The sequence below is a fragment of the Diaporthe citri genome (assembly GCF_014595645.1).
Source record: "Diaporthe citri strain NFHF-8-4 chromosome Unknown scaffold_9, whole genome shotgun sequence".
Lineage (NCBI taxonomy): Eukaryota > Fungi > Ascomycota > Sordariomycetes > Diaporthales > Diaporthaceae > Diaporthe > Diaporthe citri.
Window position 1 is genome coordinate 2,568,210 of NW_025064854.1, and position 17,432 is coordinate 2,585,641.

General features: G+C 45.6%; 5 protein-coding genes across 5 annotated transcripts; 4 read left to right on the top strand and 1 right to left on the bottom strand.

Moving 5' to 3' along the window:
- Window positions 1-3,509: 3,509 nt before the first annotated feature.
- On the top strand, window positions 3,510-6,063 carry INS49_015798 (uncharacterized protein; the record flags this gene model as incomplete). Its single annotated transcript, XM_043176476.1, has 2 exons — window positions 3,510-3,997; window positions 4,059-6,063. 2 exons carry the CDS (start codon window positions 3,510-3,512, stop codon window positions 6,061-6,063), a joined length of 2,493 nt encoding a protein of 830 aa, XP_043019931.1.
- A 732-nt stretch (window positions 6,064-6,795) lies between these two features.
- On the top strand, window positions 6,796-10,254 carry INS49_015799 (uncharacterized protein; the record flags this gene model as incomplete). The annotated part of the gene is made up of 4 exons (XM_043176477.1): window positions 6,796-7,259; window positions 7,317-7,481; window positions 7,684-8,029; window positions 8,083-10,254. The coding sequence occupies 4 exons, from the start codon at window positions 6,796-6,798 to the stop codon at window positions 10,252-10,254; spliced, it is 3,147 nt and encodes a 1,048-aa protein (XP_043019932.1).
- Window positions 10,255-11,627: 1,373 nt separating this feature from the next.
- INS49_015800 (uncharacterized protein) lies at window positions 11,628-12,674 on the top strand (the record flags this gene model as incomplete). The annotated part of the gene is made up of 2 exons (XM_043176478.1): window positions 11,628-12,231; window positions 12,283-12,674. 2 exons carry the CDS (start codon window positions 11,628-11,630, stop codon window positions 12,672-12,674), a joined length of 996 nt encoding a protein of 331 aa, XP_043019933.1.
- A 623-nt stretch (window positions 12,675-13,297) lies between these two features.
- Window positions 13,298-14,404, bottom strand: INS49_015801 (uncharacterized protein; the record flags this gene model as incomplete). Its single annotated transcript, XM_043176479.1, has 1 exon — window positions 13,298-14,404. One exon carries the CDS (start codon window positions 14,402-14,404, stop codon window positions 13,298-13,300), a length of 1,107 nt encoding a protein of 368 aa, XP_043019934.1.
- Window positions 14,405-15,234: 830 nt separating this feature from the next.
- On the top strand, window positions 15,235-16,980 carry INS49_015802 (uncharacterized protein; the record flags this gene model as incomplete). The annotated part of the gene is made up of 5 exons (XM_043176480.1): window positions 15,235-15,494; window positions 15,556-15,966; window positions 16,027-16,074; window positions 16,137-16,612; window positions 16,706-16,980. The coding sequence occupies 5 exons, from the start codon at window positions 15,235-15,237 to the stop codon at window positions 16,978-16,980; spliced, it is 1,470 nt and encodes a 489-aa protein (XP_043019935.1).
- Window positions 16,981-17,432: the final 452 nt, after the last annotated feature.

A 17,432-nucleotide genomic window follows, 5' to 3' on the forward strand; every position in this document is an offset into this window, starting at 1 on the left:
TTATTAATTAATAATTAATTAATATTAATTAATAATTATTATTAATAAAATTACTTTAAACCTTATACCTTTAAATTTAAATAATTAATATTATATATTTAATATAATTATATAAGCATATTATACTTATATATATTATTTTTATAAATTTAATAAATATTAACTTAAAGTAATATTTATATAATGGGCTTGGGCTAAAAGCCCAAGCCTTATATAGTGTGGCTAGATAATTCAAGGGAGCTTGGATTATTACGTACCTTTTGGCTTAATGGTTAAAAGGTTGTTGCTTTGCAGCTTATGGAAGAAGGCGCTAGCCAGCTTGTAGCCCCTTTGGGGCTAGCCCATAATAAATAATCTAAGCTTTAGGGTTAAGGGTTTGAGTTATATTTGCCGTAAATAAATGTGGGCACCCTTTTTGTAAAAAAGATCCTTGGCTTAAAAGGCAATGTTGTGGGTAAGCCTTAGGGGTAATTATATTATTATATAAGCTAAAGGAAGGGGCTATATAATGGGCTTGGGCTAAAAGCCTAAGCCTTATATAATGTAACTAGATAATCCAAGGGAGCTTGGATTATTATGTATCTTTTAGCTTAATGGTTAAAAGGTTGCTGCTTTACAGCTTATGGAAAAAGGCGCTAGCCAGCTTGCAGCCTCTTTGGGGCCAGCCCATAATAATTTAATTTAATAAATAATAAATAAATTAATAAGTTATAAAATAAGCTTATTATTAAAATTAAAAATATTAATAATAATTTTATAATATAATTTATTAATAAATTATAAATATTAATAAATAACGGATTTTTATAATATTTATTAATTTTTATTACTTATAATACTTATTTAATATAAAGAAATTAATTAAATTTAATATTAATTAATATTATTTATATTTAATTTCCTATTTTTATTTAATTTAATGAATTTAAATATATTAATATAAATATATTAAAATTTAAAGTAATTAACTTTTAATAAAGGGGTTTTATTTTAATATTAATTATATTTTAATTTTTTATATTAATCTTACTTTAATTTACTTACTTAAATATTTAATATATTAAAAATTAATAATTATTAATATATCTTTTTTTTAAAGATAATAAAGTTTTTTTATTATTTAAATAATTTAAAACTTTAAAATAAATAATATAAAACTTATATTTATAATTTAAATTATTATTATTTTTAATATATTTTAAATTATATATTATATTATAAAATAAATTAATAATATTTTTATATAAAATTATATATTAATATATATAAACTTAATTAAATTATAAATTAAATATTTATTAATATATTATTAAATAAAATATTTAAGAAATTTCTTTATAAACTTTTTATTAAAAAAAAATAATTAAGTTAATATTAAGCTTAATACTTTATAAATATATAACTTAACCTTAAAATTATTAAAAAGCTTTTTATAAAGATTTAAAGATTATTAAAAACTAATTTAAGTTGCTTTATAATATAATAATTAAGTATTAAATTATTAAAAATAATATTTATAACTTTAATTTTTTTATATTTATAATAAATATAATAATTATATTAATAATTAATTTATATATTAATAAATATAAAAAGATTAAATAAATTAAACTTAATAATTAAATATAAATAATTATTCTTAAATATATTAATATAAATAATTTATAAAATTTATTATTTTTAATTATTTAAAGTATTTATTATTTTATTAATTAAATAATAAAGTTAAGTCTTTTTAATAATTAAATTATTAAACTTACTTTTATTAAATAAATAAATAATAAAATTAATTTAAAATAAATTTAATATTTTAATAAATATATTAAATTTAAAAAAAGATTAATAATTAATTATTAATTATAAAAATAATTATAAAATTATATATTAATTAATTTTAATTAATATTATAATAATAATAAGTTTATTATTATTAATATATTATTATATTTATTTTGTTTATATTAATTATTAAATATTATATTATATTTATTTTTAAAATATATATATAATAATAAAATTAATCTTTTATTTAAACCTTAATTAATTATATTATTAAGTTTAAGTTTTCTTTTATATTTAAAATAACTTATGATAAAGTTTTTTTATATAAAATATTAAATTTATATTTAAAGAAATTAAAATTTATTTTTAAAATTTTAATTTTATTAATTTTAAGCTTAATATTTATTTATAAACTTTAATATAATTTATTTTTATTTTTTCTTAAATATATAAATTTTAAATATTATTAAATATTTAATAAATTATTTTATAATTAAATGTTATTAAAAATAAAACTTTTATTTATAAAAAAAATCTTTTTTATATTAATTATAAAGATTATTAATTAAATAATAAATAATATATAAATAATAATATATAAACTTATTATTTTAAAAAATTAAATTTATATTTTTAAAAATATTAATTTAATACTTATTAAATATTTAAAAGTTAAAAAAACCTAAGTATAGCTTAAAAAAGTACTTATAATTAAGAAATCTTAAGCTTTTATTTAAAAAAAATAAAAGGGAAAATAATTAATTAATAAAATAAGTAATAATATTAAGAAATTAATTTATAATAAATTATTTTAATAATAATATAATAATTATAATAAGATTAATTATAATATAAAAAATTATTAAAAAAATATAAAAACTTTTAATTAATTAAACTTTAAATAAATTATAAGCTTTTTAACTTTATTATTATTAATTAATATTAATATATATATTTTTATAATTTATAATAAATTATAATTTTAATAATATAAGTAATATTATTTAATATTAAATATATATTTCTTATAAAAAGTTAATTAATTTAAATTAATATTATATTTATATTAATACTTTAAAATTAATAAACTTAATTAAAAATAAAAAGTTTAATATAATTAATATTAATTAATGCTAACTTTTATTAAATTCTTTGCATTTAAATAGGTATTAAGGTTAATAAAACTTTATAAACCTTGCTAAAAAAATTATTTATTAATAATTATTATTTATTAATAAACTATATTAATTAAAATTAATATTATTTTTAAAAGTAAATTTTAACTTTTTTAATATTAAATTGTAAAGTTAATAATAATTATAAAAATTTAAAATTATTTTAAAATAAAAGTATTAATAAAATCTTTATAATAATAATATAATTATTAAAATTTAAATTTTATTAAATAGCTTATTATTGTTTTATAAATAATAATAAAGAATTAAAATTTTTTATTTTTATTCTTAAATTATTAAAAAAGTTATTTTATAAATATTTTTAAGTTTTTTATATGTATTACGCGCGGCAGAGATGCCTGATTAGGAAAGTTTGCGTGACTTCTCCACCCTGATGGACCGGCCCGCTTGTGGCGCAGCTCTGATGTCCTCTCGCCCGCATGTCATGTACCGGCGTCCCCGCACGCACTGGCCATGACCCATAATCAGGTGCACTCCACATCGCGGGTCAATTGCCGTCATCACGACTTTGCAACTACCTGCCGCGATGAAATGATGGCGGGCGCCCTGCCACGCGCTTTTCGGCCCCAGACCCTCGAGGAGTATGTCATGAGCTATGGCGAGGTGTCGCAGCACATCCAGTATGACTATCGACCACACACCACGACGAAGGGAGCTGTAGCCAGGCCCGAGCACCGGCTAGCACCCGAGATCATCAGGCCCTGGAGCAGCTTCGATGGAGAACGGGCCATCCTCTGGAACGCAGCCGTCCAGGCCCTGTCCGGAGGGTCGGCGACGTTTCCTTCCCAAGATCATATCCTCGAGACTGGCAGCGAGCTCGCCCTCATCGACTGCGAGGCGGCCGTCCACCTATGCGACACCGACCTTGTTCACAAACCCGTCTCTCGCATCCTGCGCCTCATCGGCAGGGATGCCGAGATCAACTCATCTCTTTCTCGTGCCATCGGTACAGCCCTTGGCACACGGCCGCTCGAGATGGGACATTTCTTCTTCTCCACGCACAGGAACCAGCTGAATGAGTAACGGTCCCCCTCCTCCCGAGCGCCGTTCTCATAACCTAGCTGATGATGGTCCGGACAGTGTTATCCCTCAGATCGCGGGGTCCAAAAGAAAGCTCGACAGCGATGCAACTCCCGATCGACATGGTACCGAGCAGCAATCTGGACATCAGGAGCAAGAGCGGGGAGAGGTATTACATCTACACATGTCCCGAGAAGCAGCCGAGCAACAGTTTCGCGCTGGGCCGACCGATGGTCTCTGCAACTTTAAGGGGGACACAGATACAAGGCGGATACTATTCGCGTACGAGCTCAAAGCACCACACAAACTTCCATGGCGAACATTACAAAGTGCAGGATTGGCAAACAATGACCGTGCCTTTGATGTCAGGCAAGATATCTGGGAGAAGCCAGACGATGAAGCAGCTGGCGATGCCAGCGACAATGACGCCGGCGGGAGCCGGGGCATCGAGCGCACCGGCCAGGACGAAGATGATGACTCAGACCCCCTCTCTGCGACGGCCGGCGTTATCACACAGCTGTATGATTTCATGATCAGGGAGAGGCTACGATATGGCTATATCAGCACATCGGACTGTTACATCTTCTTACGCATCGACCTGGAATCTCCCACAATTGTGGAATACTACACGGCCCGCCGGCCTCAACCGGCTGATGCTCTGCCGCCCATGCGAATGCTCCCTCTTGTGCGCATCTTGCTTCTGGCGCTGATTTCTCTAGTCCGTGGAGGTGCCATACCCGCAGATACCGCCCTGCGTGCGACGAAGGAGGGCAGTCGATGGCCGGTGATCAGGAGAGCGATGACCGAGACCACAGAGGGTACTTCATTGATCCACAATGTCGGCCGCGAGTCAACCGGCGACAAATCCTTCCGACAATCGACAGCATCGAACACATCAGGCTCCAATGATGACCATCTGGCCCCGAACTGCTTGCAAGCCGGCTACAGCAACACCGATAAGCCTTCCAAGAGAAAGCATGACGACGGAAATGGTTCATTTTGGGCTCCTGAGGCCGGGGACGGTGGATGGGACCCGGACGGGGACAGGGGAAAACCGAGTAAGCGCCTCAAGACCACTGCCGACCGTCTAGAGGCCTCAGCCGCAGGCTCCCTGCCGACCCCTCCTGCGTTTCCCCATTCTCCTGGGTTGTTGTTGCCTCCGCCTCCGACATCCATTGTCAAGCTGAACGACCCAAATGATCCCGAGGTGTTCAGGCGGGCGCCGTACTGTACTTTCCGCTGTATATTTGGAGTTGTTTGTGGTGGGTCCCTTGATCTGGACTGCCCAAACCGCTCCAGCCACCCTGTCCAACACCCTCCCACTTCGGTCTTCCGCGAGCTCCTCCGCCGCCAACTCGCTGAGGGCCCGTCTTGCCATGCCTTGTGGGTGGGATGGTCCGGGTCTACAGCAACCATCTTCAAGATTCGACTTGCGTCACTCGGCTATGTTCTCGTAGCCAAGGCTAGCAGCAACAGGGTGGCGCTCCGCACCGAAGAGCGAATCTATCGCAAATATCTGGTTCCAGCCCAGCAAAGCGGCGCTGTAGCCCCATGTCTTGGCTTACTTGATCTGCCTGAGCCGTGGCCTGATCCCGACGTGTACTCAGACCACCTAGGCCATGACCTCACTTGTTGCCTGTTGCTCGGCTGGATACCAGGCAAGCAACCACAAGACGCGCTCTGTTCCAGCGTAGGTTGGTCGGCAAACAATTTATCATTATCGCCCTCTCAGAAGGAGCAGAAGCAGCGGGCCAGAATGGCACTGCGTGCTTCGGTCAGGGCTGCCTTCGAGTATATCCACAGCCTCAGATTGGTTCATGGCGACGCAGCACTACGTAATTTACGCGTGGAGTCTTCACATCCAGAGGGGCCCTTCCGAGCTGTATTATTCGATTTTGAAGCGGCAGAGCATTGCGACATATGGTGGGAAAGGTTGCAACAGAAATCGCGGCGGCGGCGGAGACGCCGGCGGCAAATCTCGGCTGATGATAAGGAGGTTCTGTTCCAAGCGGCCTGCGAACAGGAGATCACACAGTGCCTTGCGGACGTCGATATGCTGTATTGAAGCAATGTCAGACCGTCTTGTCCGCCCGGACGAGCATGCTCAGATTAAGCGGCCATTCCACTGCTGGATTGTGTCAGTCACGATGACCTAGATGAGTCAAACATGTCAGATTCAATAACGTCAATTAAACTTGCAGTCCATTGTGAGCAGCCAAAACCCGATTCCTTGGAAGCCGGTCGACACAGTTGGCTGCAAGGTCCTCGGGCCAAGCACCTCCTTTCTCAGGCTTGCAGCGGTGCGAGCTGCGTGACGTTAGAGCGCATCCCGAAACAGCGAGTCACACGCATGTGTTGCTAGACAATTTGAGGGCACAGACAGGGGCTCGGGGGAAGTACCCAGCGATCCCTGCCTGTACATGTTCATCGCAGCGACAGACGCACATAATGTATGGCCATCTCGCGTCAAAATGTATCGCTTCACACTGTATCAGGAAAGGGCTGGAAAAGGTGCATTTGGTGCATATCGGGGCAAGGGCTGTCAGTTAGCCGGAGATGCCAAGTGGGTGTAATGCAGTTTGCTTCATCTGCAACTGTTCAGAAGACAGCGCACATGCGTGATGGCTGCACGCTAGTTCAAATATAGCGACGTTCGGTTTGACTAAAGTCAACCGACCTCGTGCAGTGTGTCTGCATTTGCTCACCTTCACGCTGTCCACTGACTTGACAGATTTGTCTATGGCCTTCCTTGTAGTGCCAACTTCCTCTTTGCAGTCTCATTACGTACCTTGTCAAGATGCCTAGAACCATCGAGGCCGACGAAAGTAGCTCATCATCATGTTCGGAGTCAGAATTGGAGTCCACTGGAGACGAGTACCAGGACTCTTCCCCGGACGTCGAAACTGAGGATGACGACGATGACTCAGAAGACGCCCCTGTTGCCGGGCATTCTGGGCATCTCCTAGGCTTTGGGACCCATCTAAACACAACCAACATTGCGCCCCAGGATGATGAAGCCATCCTTGAAGTTGAAGAGTGCATGGCGGAGTTCGAGGTCAACAAAAGTCAGGCAATCAATCCCAACAGCAATGAGGCATATACTAGTTCAGACGAGGATCGACTGTATGGTGGGGGAAACCGCAAGCCTGCCGAGAGGTACCGTCAGAGCATGAGGACATTCAATGAGGCCAGTTACAAGCGGACTCGCTACTCGAAGGGGACATTAAGGCTCCTGCAGACATGTGAAGACTTCTGGCAGATGTAATGATACCCACCTTTGTCTCAACAATGAATCTCAACGCTAACGACTTATTGCAGGTTCTGTCGGGAAGTCATGCAGGATAGAGATTGGAAGGCGTGCCACAGACGGCTCGATTTCAACACTATTTACCATTTCCTAGAGTGGTATCTGAACCAGATCAAAAGTCCTAATGGTCGAGCGAAGCGGCCTCTGTCAAAGTTTGGCTCTTTGATCACGTTCTGGTGCATATTCCGACTGTCATACGAGCGGTCTACACTCGAGAAGATCCACTCTATCTTGCCTCGTGGCGTTATGAACAATCTTCGCACCTCGAGATATTCCCGTTCTGGGGAAGTACAGAAGGGATGTACACAACAGCATGTGTCAAGGGTGACGCACTTGTCACGGACCACAATGATGCTGAAGGCAATATATCCGATACAGGGTCATCAGATCTTTTGGCGTGGGCCGAGCCTACAATGGCGGGCGCGTGAAGGTGGTAGACTCGAGTACGGGCACCACCTTACCACGGGGCTATGGTAACGAATGTGTCGGGGAGCTCCACTTCGGCGGCAACACAGTCATCAGGCAATATCTGGGTGGGCTATCTCCCGAAAGCTTCTACAAGGAGGATGGGTTCTCGTGGTTCAAGACTGGCGATCAGGGCCGCATGGCCACTGGCGGCTCGATCTTCATGGTAGGTCGGTACAAGGACATGATCAAGAGGGGTGGAGAGAACATCTTTCCACAGCAGCTGGAGTACACACTGCAAAGCGTCTGCCGGACCAAGGTATGTCTCAGCACGTACAACACACAGGTCTCATTGCTGACAACCTACGCAAGGCTCAAGTAATCGGTATTCCTGACCTCATCACCGGCGAGGCTTGTGTTGCTGTCGTCGACACTTCAAAGTCAGAACACTTCTCCAAGCTACAGCTACAACTTGACGTTTCCAAGCATATTGGACCGGAATTTGTCTTTGTACACATCCTCACACTGGAAGAGCTTGGACTCTCTGATTACCCTCTCGGCCCGGGTGGGAAGGTTCGCAAACCTGTCCTAAAGGAATTGGTCGTGGAACACTTGAACAAGACTAAACAACCGGACGCTCTCGCCAATGGCAACGCCAGATCCACCACAAAAGATCAAGGCAAGGATTATTGGATCGAATTTGTCAAGTCTGTTTGGGCAGACCTCCTCCACATTGATTCGTCCCAGTTCGACGAAGACTTTCGCCTTGAGCACTTCACGGACAGCCTTACAGCCATGAGATACTGCTTCGAGATCGAAAGGCTGACCTCCAAGCGCTTGACTGTCGCTGATGTCCGTGATGCTCCAACTATCAGAACCCAGGCCATCCTTGTGTCCGGGGCCAGCGTCGAGACATACGTCGCGGGCAAGACGGACCTCGATGTTCAGCAGGACACAGGGCCACCAACCCTAGCAGACGTGCTCGTCTGCAGGGGAAAAGAATCCAAGTTCAAAGAGATCCAGGAACTGGCGAAGCCGGTTCTGGAACATCTCGGCCTCACCTGGGAACACGATGTCCAGGAGTGCTTTGGCGCCTTACCGTTGTGGTGTGCAACCGTACTGCTCCCGCCGACGCGAACCTTCAACCTGCGCTTTGCATTCGAGGTGCGCGGCCTTGAGTTCTCGGAGATACGAGAGGCGCTTATAAACATTCTGAAGGTGCAGCCTATGCTGGTGAGCACTGGGGTCAAGGTGGATAACGGGCTTGTTTACCTCGAGCTACGACCAAGCGACCGTGTGCTCAGCAACGTCATTACAAGAGAGCCGGAGTTTGGCTCTGTTGACTCAGCAGTGGACTATGGTCTGCATGAACCATCCAAGCTCGTCCCTCACCCACCGGAGATGCTGTGCCGTTTCGGTATATCGCCGATCTCCGGTGAGGATGCAGGAGAGGGTCCGGTTCATGTCATCATCATCTCCCAAGCTCACTCTGTCTGCGACGGCATGACCAACTCGGTCTTGATCTCCGAGCTGGAAACCCAGGTCAACCTAATCCGGGCAAAGAAGGCTGGTGATGCACTGCCTCGCCATATTTCTCCACGATTCATCCCATACAAGCTCTTCTGCGAAATGTATGAGAATCTAGACTATAGCACGTCAGCTAAGTATTCCAGGGAACTCATAGCCTCCCGTTTCCACGGCGTCGCCAAAGAGGCCGTCACGGCATGGCCTTCATTCGACCCGACCAAGATCATGAGCATCTTTGGCGGCTCGGACGTAAGCAGCAGCAGTACAGACATCTGCCGCGGCGGCATCCTTCTGCAGCGGTCACGAAGGACGCCAGGTATCCTTTCCCTGCAAGACACACACGGCATCCCTCCCTCGGTGGCCCTCAAGGTCGCCTACGGCCTAGCAGTGATGCAGATGACAGGCAAGAAGACGGCCCGCTTCCTGCGCGTCGACGCGGCCCGCCACTGGCCCTTCCAGGGCGCCTGGACGCAGTCCCACCTGCCGAACCCCTTACTCGTCGGCGGCCCGACCCCCGTGCTGGCCTGGGAGCGCCTCAGGCTCGGCGGCGGCGGCGGCGGCGCCACCACCCTCCTGGACGTCTTCCGCCGCGCGCAGGCCGAGGACGCCGAGGTCGCCCCGCACACGCACGTCTTCAACTCGCACGGGGCCATCATCCAGCACCTCCCGCCCGAGGACGCCGCGTTCGTGCGCGGGGCGCGCCCCTTCGACCCCAAGATCGCCCTGAACCACGTCCCCGACGTGGGGCGCTTCACCGGCGCCGACGGCCTCCGCGCGCTCAAGCTGCGGGGGATCTCGTTCTTTGGCACCGGGGTCACGCCGCTGCAGTCCGGGTTCGACGTGGGCGACCGGGAGCTGTGTGTTATTGCTGGGCTGGTCGATGAGACAAAGTGGGATGATCCGGAGGGGGAGGTCGGTGGGTTCGAGGAGACGATTCTCAGGACGTTGGCTTGTATTGTCAAGCCGGAGAACTGGGACGCGCCGGTTGTTAGGTTTGCAGAACCTATTGAGGAGTAGTGTGGAGGTTTGTCACCAGGACTTTCGTCTCCGAGATTCATCCTGTCTTTACTGGAGGACGCTTGGGTATTGCCTCCTTTAGGTGCAAATAATTAACACCCCTCGTTTTATTTCCTACCTTGACTTTACCACCATTCGGATAATCAGTCACGTCTTCAATTGTCAATACATGTATGATGCCAGTACTAGTAGCCAATGGACAGGTTGTAGGGAGACTGTACAGGGCAGGATATCAAATGATGTGCTCACCGTCACCAATAAGCGCACGAAACTCTGCGCATATATGAGCTGGGCCGCCATCGTCATGGTAATGTGAAAGATGGTGATCATGACCATGGGTTTCGGGCGTAGTTTCCATGATTTGATAAATTCATTACCTTGAAATCTCACACGATCCGTGTTGTGTGTTTTCCGCGTCGGTGAAAGATAAACAGCGGCCTCATCGACGAGAATCTAGACTATGCCATTGCCGTAGTAAATGGGCACACAGGTGGATTCGCGTGGGGGCTTTTGCAAAATGCTTGCGACCAGGGCTGAAAAAAAAGTGATAGGTTTGTGTTTGGTTCCTTAGTGGGCTGTTGTGGTTCAGCCATCGGAGAGAGGCGGCCGACAATCAGGCAGCAGGAATTCGGACGGTGGACTTTCAAGAGCCAGTATGCATTGGTGGTGGCTTTGCTCCGGTGGTTCTGACTCTCACTCAGCACTTGAGCATCGATGGCATTGGCAACGTGGGTGGGTCTTCTCAATTTCTCCTAGCATTTCTGACTGTGCTGGTCCAGATGCCATGTCCTCCCATCAACAAGACAACGCAAATGTAAGCTCAGATCTGTAGGCAAGTTCCATAGAATCAGCCGTTACCGCATGTCTCAGAGATCGCAAGCCACCTCGCCGATCCTGTCGTGGAACGTCCGCCGTCCGTCGTCTTGGCTTCAGACTTGACGAGTAGACATACGGCCCGTCTCCACCTTCAGCCTCAACGTGTGCATGTGAGGTCTGGTCTGGGCAGCCACCTAGCCACACTGGTCAGCTTTCTTTCTGACCGGACAGCCTCAATGAGCAAAGCCAAGATCTTGGGTCAGATTCTCGTATCTCGCTACGGACCTGCTGGATTTGAAAGTGGTCCCATTGGACAACTGGCGGGAGCTGAGCCCGGCTGCAGCCAACGTGCATGACCACCACCAACACGCACAGCACAGTCGAACTTAAGGCTCAATGACATTGTCACAACCCAGTCCCCGCTCAACGTGCCCGCGTGAAATTCCTGGCCGTTCATTCTCTTCACGCTGCACGACGTTTTCTTTCCTGTTCACGCGGTCCCTGGGCCCCAATTTACCTGCCCCGTCTAACTAGCTTGTCGAACTGGTTAGGCCGTCATGTCCGAAGGCAACCCCATTGCAGACCTCGGCCTGTCCTGCCCCGACGGCGGGAAGTTCTACATCTGCAAGGACGCGGAGTACCGGTTCATCGGCTGCTGCACCGAGAACCCGTGCGCGGACGGCACTGGTCATTGTCCTCAATCCGCCCTCCGCTATTCCAGTTTCAACAAGGACGGCTACCGCGACATCCCGCAGGAGAACTGCGTGGCACCTCACGACGAGAGCACCTGGTACACCTGCAAGGGTATCAGTCCACCTTTTATGGGATGCTGTGCCTCGAACCCATGCGAAAATGACGGATGCCCGGCCCAAGATCTCCTCGCTGCCCGGTTGGACGACGAACCCACCAATGCTGCACCTTTCCTGACGTCGACTTCAACATCCTATGCCTCATCATCGAGTGACAATGACTCCGGGGGCTTGTCAACTGGAGACATCGTCGGCGTTGCAATTGGGAGCGTAGTGGCCGTGCTTATTGTGGTCGGCATCCTGTTCTTCATGTACAAAAGACGAGAGAAGAGGAGGAGGGACGAGCTGGCAGCCAAAGCCCAGCCAAATGCAGACGGAACGCCAGGTGTCTACATGCCTAGTCCTTACCAAGGTGAGCTGATGGCCGTCGCCCTTCTAGTTGTCTTCACTAACATCCCCTTAGATTCTATGGGTAGTCTCTCACACCCAGTGTTCCCGGGCTCGCCATACAACCCGAACCAGTACGCAGAGCATAATTCCCTCGGAATCGCCGGTTCGCCTGGCCATGCTCCCTACCAGCGGCCAGCCTCTGCTGCCCCATCCTGGCTCTCCGGACACACACATACACCAAGCGAGCATCCTTCAGTGAGCTCCGATGGGACCCATACCTGGATGTACCAGCAGCCGCGACCATACCTGAACCCCGTCTCTGAGATCGACGGCACGGAAGCCTCAAGACCAATGTCTGAGCTCGCGGGCTCCGCGCCACGGGGTCCCCCGATAACAGCGTACAAGTCGGGGTATGAAAAGGTTGCAACGGATGTGGATGATCATGAAGTTCGGGAAAAGAAATAGACTTTAAAAGCATTGTCTTGAATGGGAAACGTTGCTGGGGCAATGGATGGGGCGATGTTGGTAAATGGCACGGTTTTGCTTTTACGTCCCCGTCGACGGATGTGGATTGAACATCACTTGCACTAATCATCATTGCTTCAATAATGACTTCTCTAGCCTAGATTTAAGCATGTATCACCGATATATCAAGCCGACTGTTGAATGTTTTCTGTGTCAATATTGGCATTTATTTTACAGCTTCTGGTCTTGCAAAACCTGAAAGCCCTTCTCTCCGTCCAATTCATTGCTTCTCATTGTTGTTGTCCGACTCATTGGCCGTCTCATTAAGCATCTCATTGTTAAACACATTCTTTGCCTTTTTGCTAGCTTCCCACTTGAGACGGTAGTGAATAGCAAAGAAGATCAAGGTGGCTGCGATCGTGAAACCAAGATACAATTTTGATCCGATCCTCCAATTCGGGGCCTGGACTGCTCCGAAGAGCTGGCTATTGGATCGCCAATGGTGTGTAGATCATGAAGGCTTCGACGTGGCAAAGCCTAGACTCTACCCAATGGCGGCTTTCAGCGGTCGACTTTCCTCGATTCGGCTGCAGAGTATCCTGCAGTGGTCTCCTCGTTCTAAGTCATTGAGCCTCCTGCACAAGAACGGCAAGCCGTCGCCGGAGCTCTGTCAACCTAATGTCCTCCGCGCGCTGTTCTCGTAGCCTTGCTTCACGTTCGAGTTTCCATTCCACATACCACTTCCTTCCAACACTCCATAAAGACAGTGCCAGGATTACGCAACCAGTGGCCAGGGCCACCGCCTGGTCCAAGTCGCCGAGCCCGGCTGCAGTCTTGGGGAAGAACGCAGCCAGGAATCGCTGAATGGCGTGTCCCAACCCAGACCACCAGTCAGAAGACTCGGGGGTTTTGGCCCCCAGGCTTTGCACTCCGATGAAAATGGACATGTTTGTCGTCCCCACACTGGCAACCAGGGGAATGAGGGCGATCCAAAAGCTCAGGTACACGAAGCGGTCCTCTCTGGAGGCATGGCGCGTCCGGTTCCGTCTTATCTCTCGAAAGATTGCCTCTGGGGTATGCAATGCTTCGATCTCCAACATCGTTCTTGCAAATGTTGCTGTTTCTTCAGGATTTGCCTCCAGAGGTTGGAGCGGCGTGCTGTAAAACACATATAGGGCCAAGCAGAACGCGATGGCGATGCAGGCCAGTATCAGAGCGAGAATCACTGCGGTGATGATTGCGCTATCCGAAACAAATGATCTTGTGAAGCTTGCTCTAATGGTGCTAAGATGCTGGCTTGGTGACCTCGTCAACTGGCTGTAGACCACATATTCTGTGGCCAGACAAAACAGGCCAGTCAGAGCGATCAGAACAGCACGCTTGTAGCAGCGTGCAGGGAAGGCCACGAGGAAGAGAACCACGCTCAATATCATGAACGTTTCGGTTACAGTCAAAGAGGCCTCTATCGCTCTGGAAATTTGTTTGATTTTGACGGGCTTGATATCTGAGAAAGTCAGGCTCTTGAGGCATCGGATTTGGTATATCGTGTGTCCTGCAGCAACGGACGGGAGGGCTAGGATTCCAATGAAATCGGCGTCCAGAGTGTCAGATCTCCGCTTTCGCTTGTCACATGTCCATAGGATCAGACAAGCGAGGATTGTAAACAGCCAGCACACTGTGGTGCCTTTGCCGTAAAGGGAAGATACAAGGGCTAACTCGTCCTCATCCATGACCCGGAGCTCCCAGGAGCCTGTCAATTCGTAATAAGAGATGAATTGCCGTACGAAGTTGGTGGAGGTCTGGCTCGAAATGAAAAGAAGGAAATGGCATGGAATTGTATGATCGTCGCCGGTCCACCTGGAGCAGATTCGTTATGTATCAACTCTGAGAGCTGAACTCGACCTGCGAACAGCTGAAAGCTTAGATGGCTTTGATCCGACTGGACGCCAACGCAAGCCACATCTGAGCTGAAGTAGAAAAACTACTGTGACATAAGCGGCAGCACACGCTAAATTCCGAGCTATGACTGGCTTTAGCCGACTATTGCGAATCAGCATTCTAAATATGACCAATCCCAGCATATGGTTGTCTTGATGCTCGTGAATTAAGCCTCTAGTCCTAATTGCGGGCCTCATTTAGCGACTCGCTGCCTGCATGCATGCACGCTGCCAAAGCCAAGGTAACAATAGAAACCCATCATGCCTCCGCGGGATAGATGCAGGTGCCAGTCACACAACGTACCCAGAGATAATTCTCCGAGACCGGATAGTCAAGATAACATTTTAGCTCATTGGGGTTTGTACTCAGGCTACCAGAGGCATATACATGATGGTGTCATGGAGCCCCACAGTTGTGAAATACTGCAGTACAGAATTACGGCGGTAGTTCGTGGCGTCATTGCTCAAATGTAACGTAGGTCTGGACATGGTACATTTACGATGAGGGTCGGCTTTAAAATTGTCATTCTATTCGATATCAGTTAAAATTCAAAGATCAAGGGTGTCTACTGACTACGAACCTGGGCTAAACCAATCGCCCATCGCCAAGGTGCTTTTCCAAGATGCCCGAGAAAGAAGTTGTGATTTCGGGGGCGTCACCCAGTCCCTCACATACAACTGACAATGCCTTCCCAACATCGAAGACGCATACCGGAAATGCCTGGATCAAATTCATGACATACCTTCACTGGCATCCGCCTGACCAAGCCGAGGAAGAGAAGCAGCTCATCCTGAAACTGGATCTAAGCATCTTGATCTTCGGGTGCCTCTCATTCTTCACAAAATACCTGGATCAACAATCCATCACCAACGCCTATGTTAGGTGCGTCTCTTACGTTGAATTTTGCAACCCTTCTGGTCATTGCTAATTCAGTTCTGCGCAGTGGGATGAGAGAAGACATCGGATTAAAAGGCGATGACCTCAACTATATAACGGCAACCTTCTGGGCGTCATATTGCACATTCATGATTCCGGCATGCTATTTCATGACCCATTACCCGGCAAACGTTGTACTTCCAGCTTTGGAAGTCGGATGGGGTCTGTCAACATTTGGTCTCGCCTGGGCAAGAAATGTCGAAACTATCTATGCGATGCGGTTCTTCACAGGCGTGTTCGAATGCTGCTCGTTCACCGGAACAATCTATATCATCGGATCGTGGTACAAACCCGGAGAGATCGGCCGAAGAGTCGCACTTTTCTTCATTGCGAGTCCTCTTGGGATAATGTTCGCGGGATACCTCCAGGCTGCTGCATATACCAACCTAAACGGGACTCATGGCTTGGCTGGCTGGCGGTGAGTGAATGACCTTGCTGGATTTGTATCATGATACCCATGGAGCTGACAATTCACAAGATGGCTGTTCATTGTAGATGCAATTATCACGATACCTATTGCGCCCATGTAAGCTTCCCTAGAATCAGAAATTTCACTTGGTGAAGCTAGCCAACCATAGTACGCGAAAGTGGCTTTTTCGTCTTTCCGGATGTCCCATCACGGAAGAAGCCGCTCTTCCTCACGGAAACTGAGCACGATCTGGCCCAGAAGCGCCTCGAAGGCATCACCACCCCGCCACAGCTCCGCCTCTCCTGGGACATATTCCGTCGCGTCTTGACACGGTGGCATTGGTACCTCTTTGTTTTTCAGTGGACAATAATGGATCAGAACTTTGCTCCATCAGGTACACCCTTCTCGCTGTACCTCAAAGCAAAGAACAACATTTACTCAATCGTTCAGATCAACACCTTGCCAACAGTCGCAACCGCCATAAGTGTCGTTGTCGCCTTTTCAGCTGGTCTAATCGCTGACAAGACGGGTCGCTTCTGGCTACCATCATATGTGGTGACAATACCGCTGTTAATCGGTGTATCTCTCTTGGTCGCATGGAATGTTGGTGAGGCAGGTCGCCTAGCTGGCTTTATGTTGACTGGTTTCGTTGGAGGTGAGTAGCTCATTGCTCGTTGGCCCGGCCATCCTTTCACACTTGTGTTCGACCGTTTTGCACGAGGAATACTAGAGCTAATAATATCTATAGCAATCTCTCCCCTGACGATGGGATGGGCCACAGTCATTATGGCAAACGATGCTGAGGAGCGTGCCGTCGTTACAGCAAGCATGAACGCCATCGGCCAGGCCATTGCTGCCGGCACACAAATTGTCCAGTTCCCTGCTTCAAAAGCTCCAAACTTCCACGGAGGCTTCATTAGTATACTTGCGACCACCGTAGCACAGCTTGTCTCGATAACCCTAATCTTTGTCCTGAGCTCTAGGGACGGGAAAAAGGTTGTTGGAGGGTCTGGCAAAGTTTAAGTGGACTCTTGCTACGGTCATGATAATTTGTTCGTCTAGTGAGGAGGATTGATAGATTCACGGCCGGAAAGCAATCTCATACTGGATTTCATTGACTGCCGGCTTTGGGAGCCGAATGATAGGGAACAGAACACAATACCCTGATGTTTACACGGAAGGTACGAAAAGGTTTGAAACATCAGTGCAGTCGTAACAGACTCATCCAAGGTTATCTTGAATGGTCATCCCACAGTCGAGGCCTGTGTTTCTCCTACTTAAGCTTGAATAAACTCCGCTTGGCGCCACACGCCACCACATAATGTACGACCCATGGTGCATGCGGCGCAGCTGTTGCCTGGTGTGTGGGGACAGAAATTTGTAATTCGATAACAGCCTGAAACTGAGCCACGTGCCAACAGGTACCAACATGTACGTGGATCAGAGCGCAGACGCACGACCGTTGAGCGGGGCCG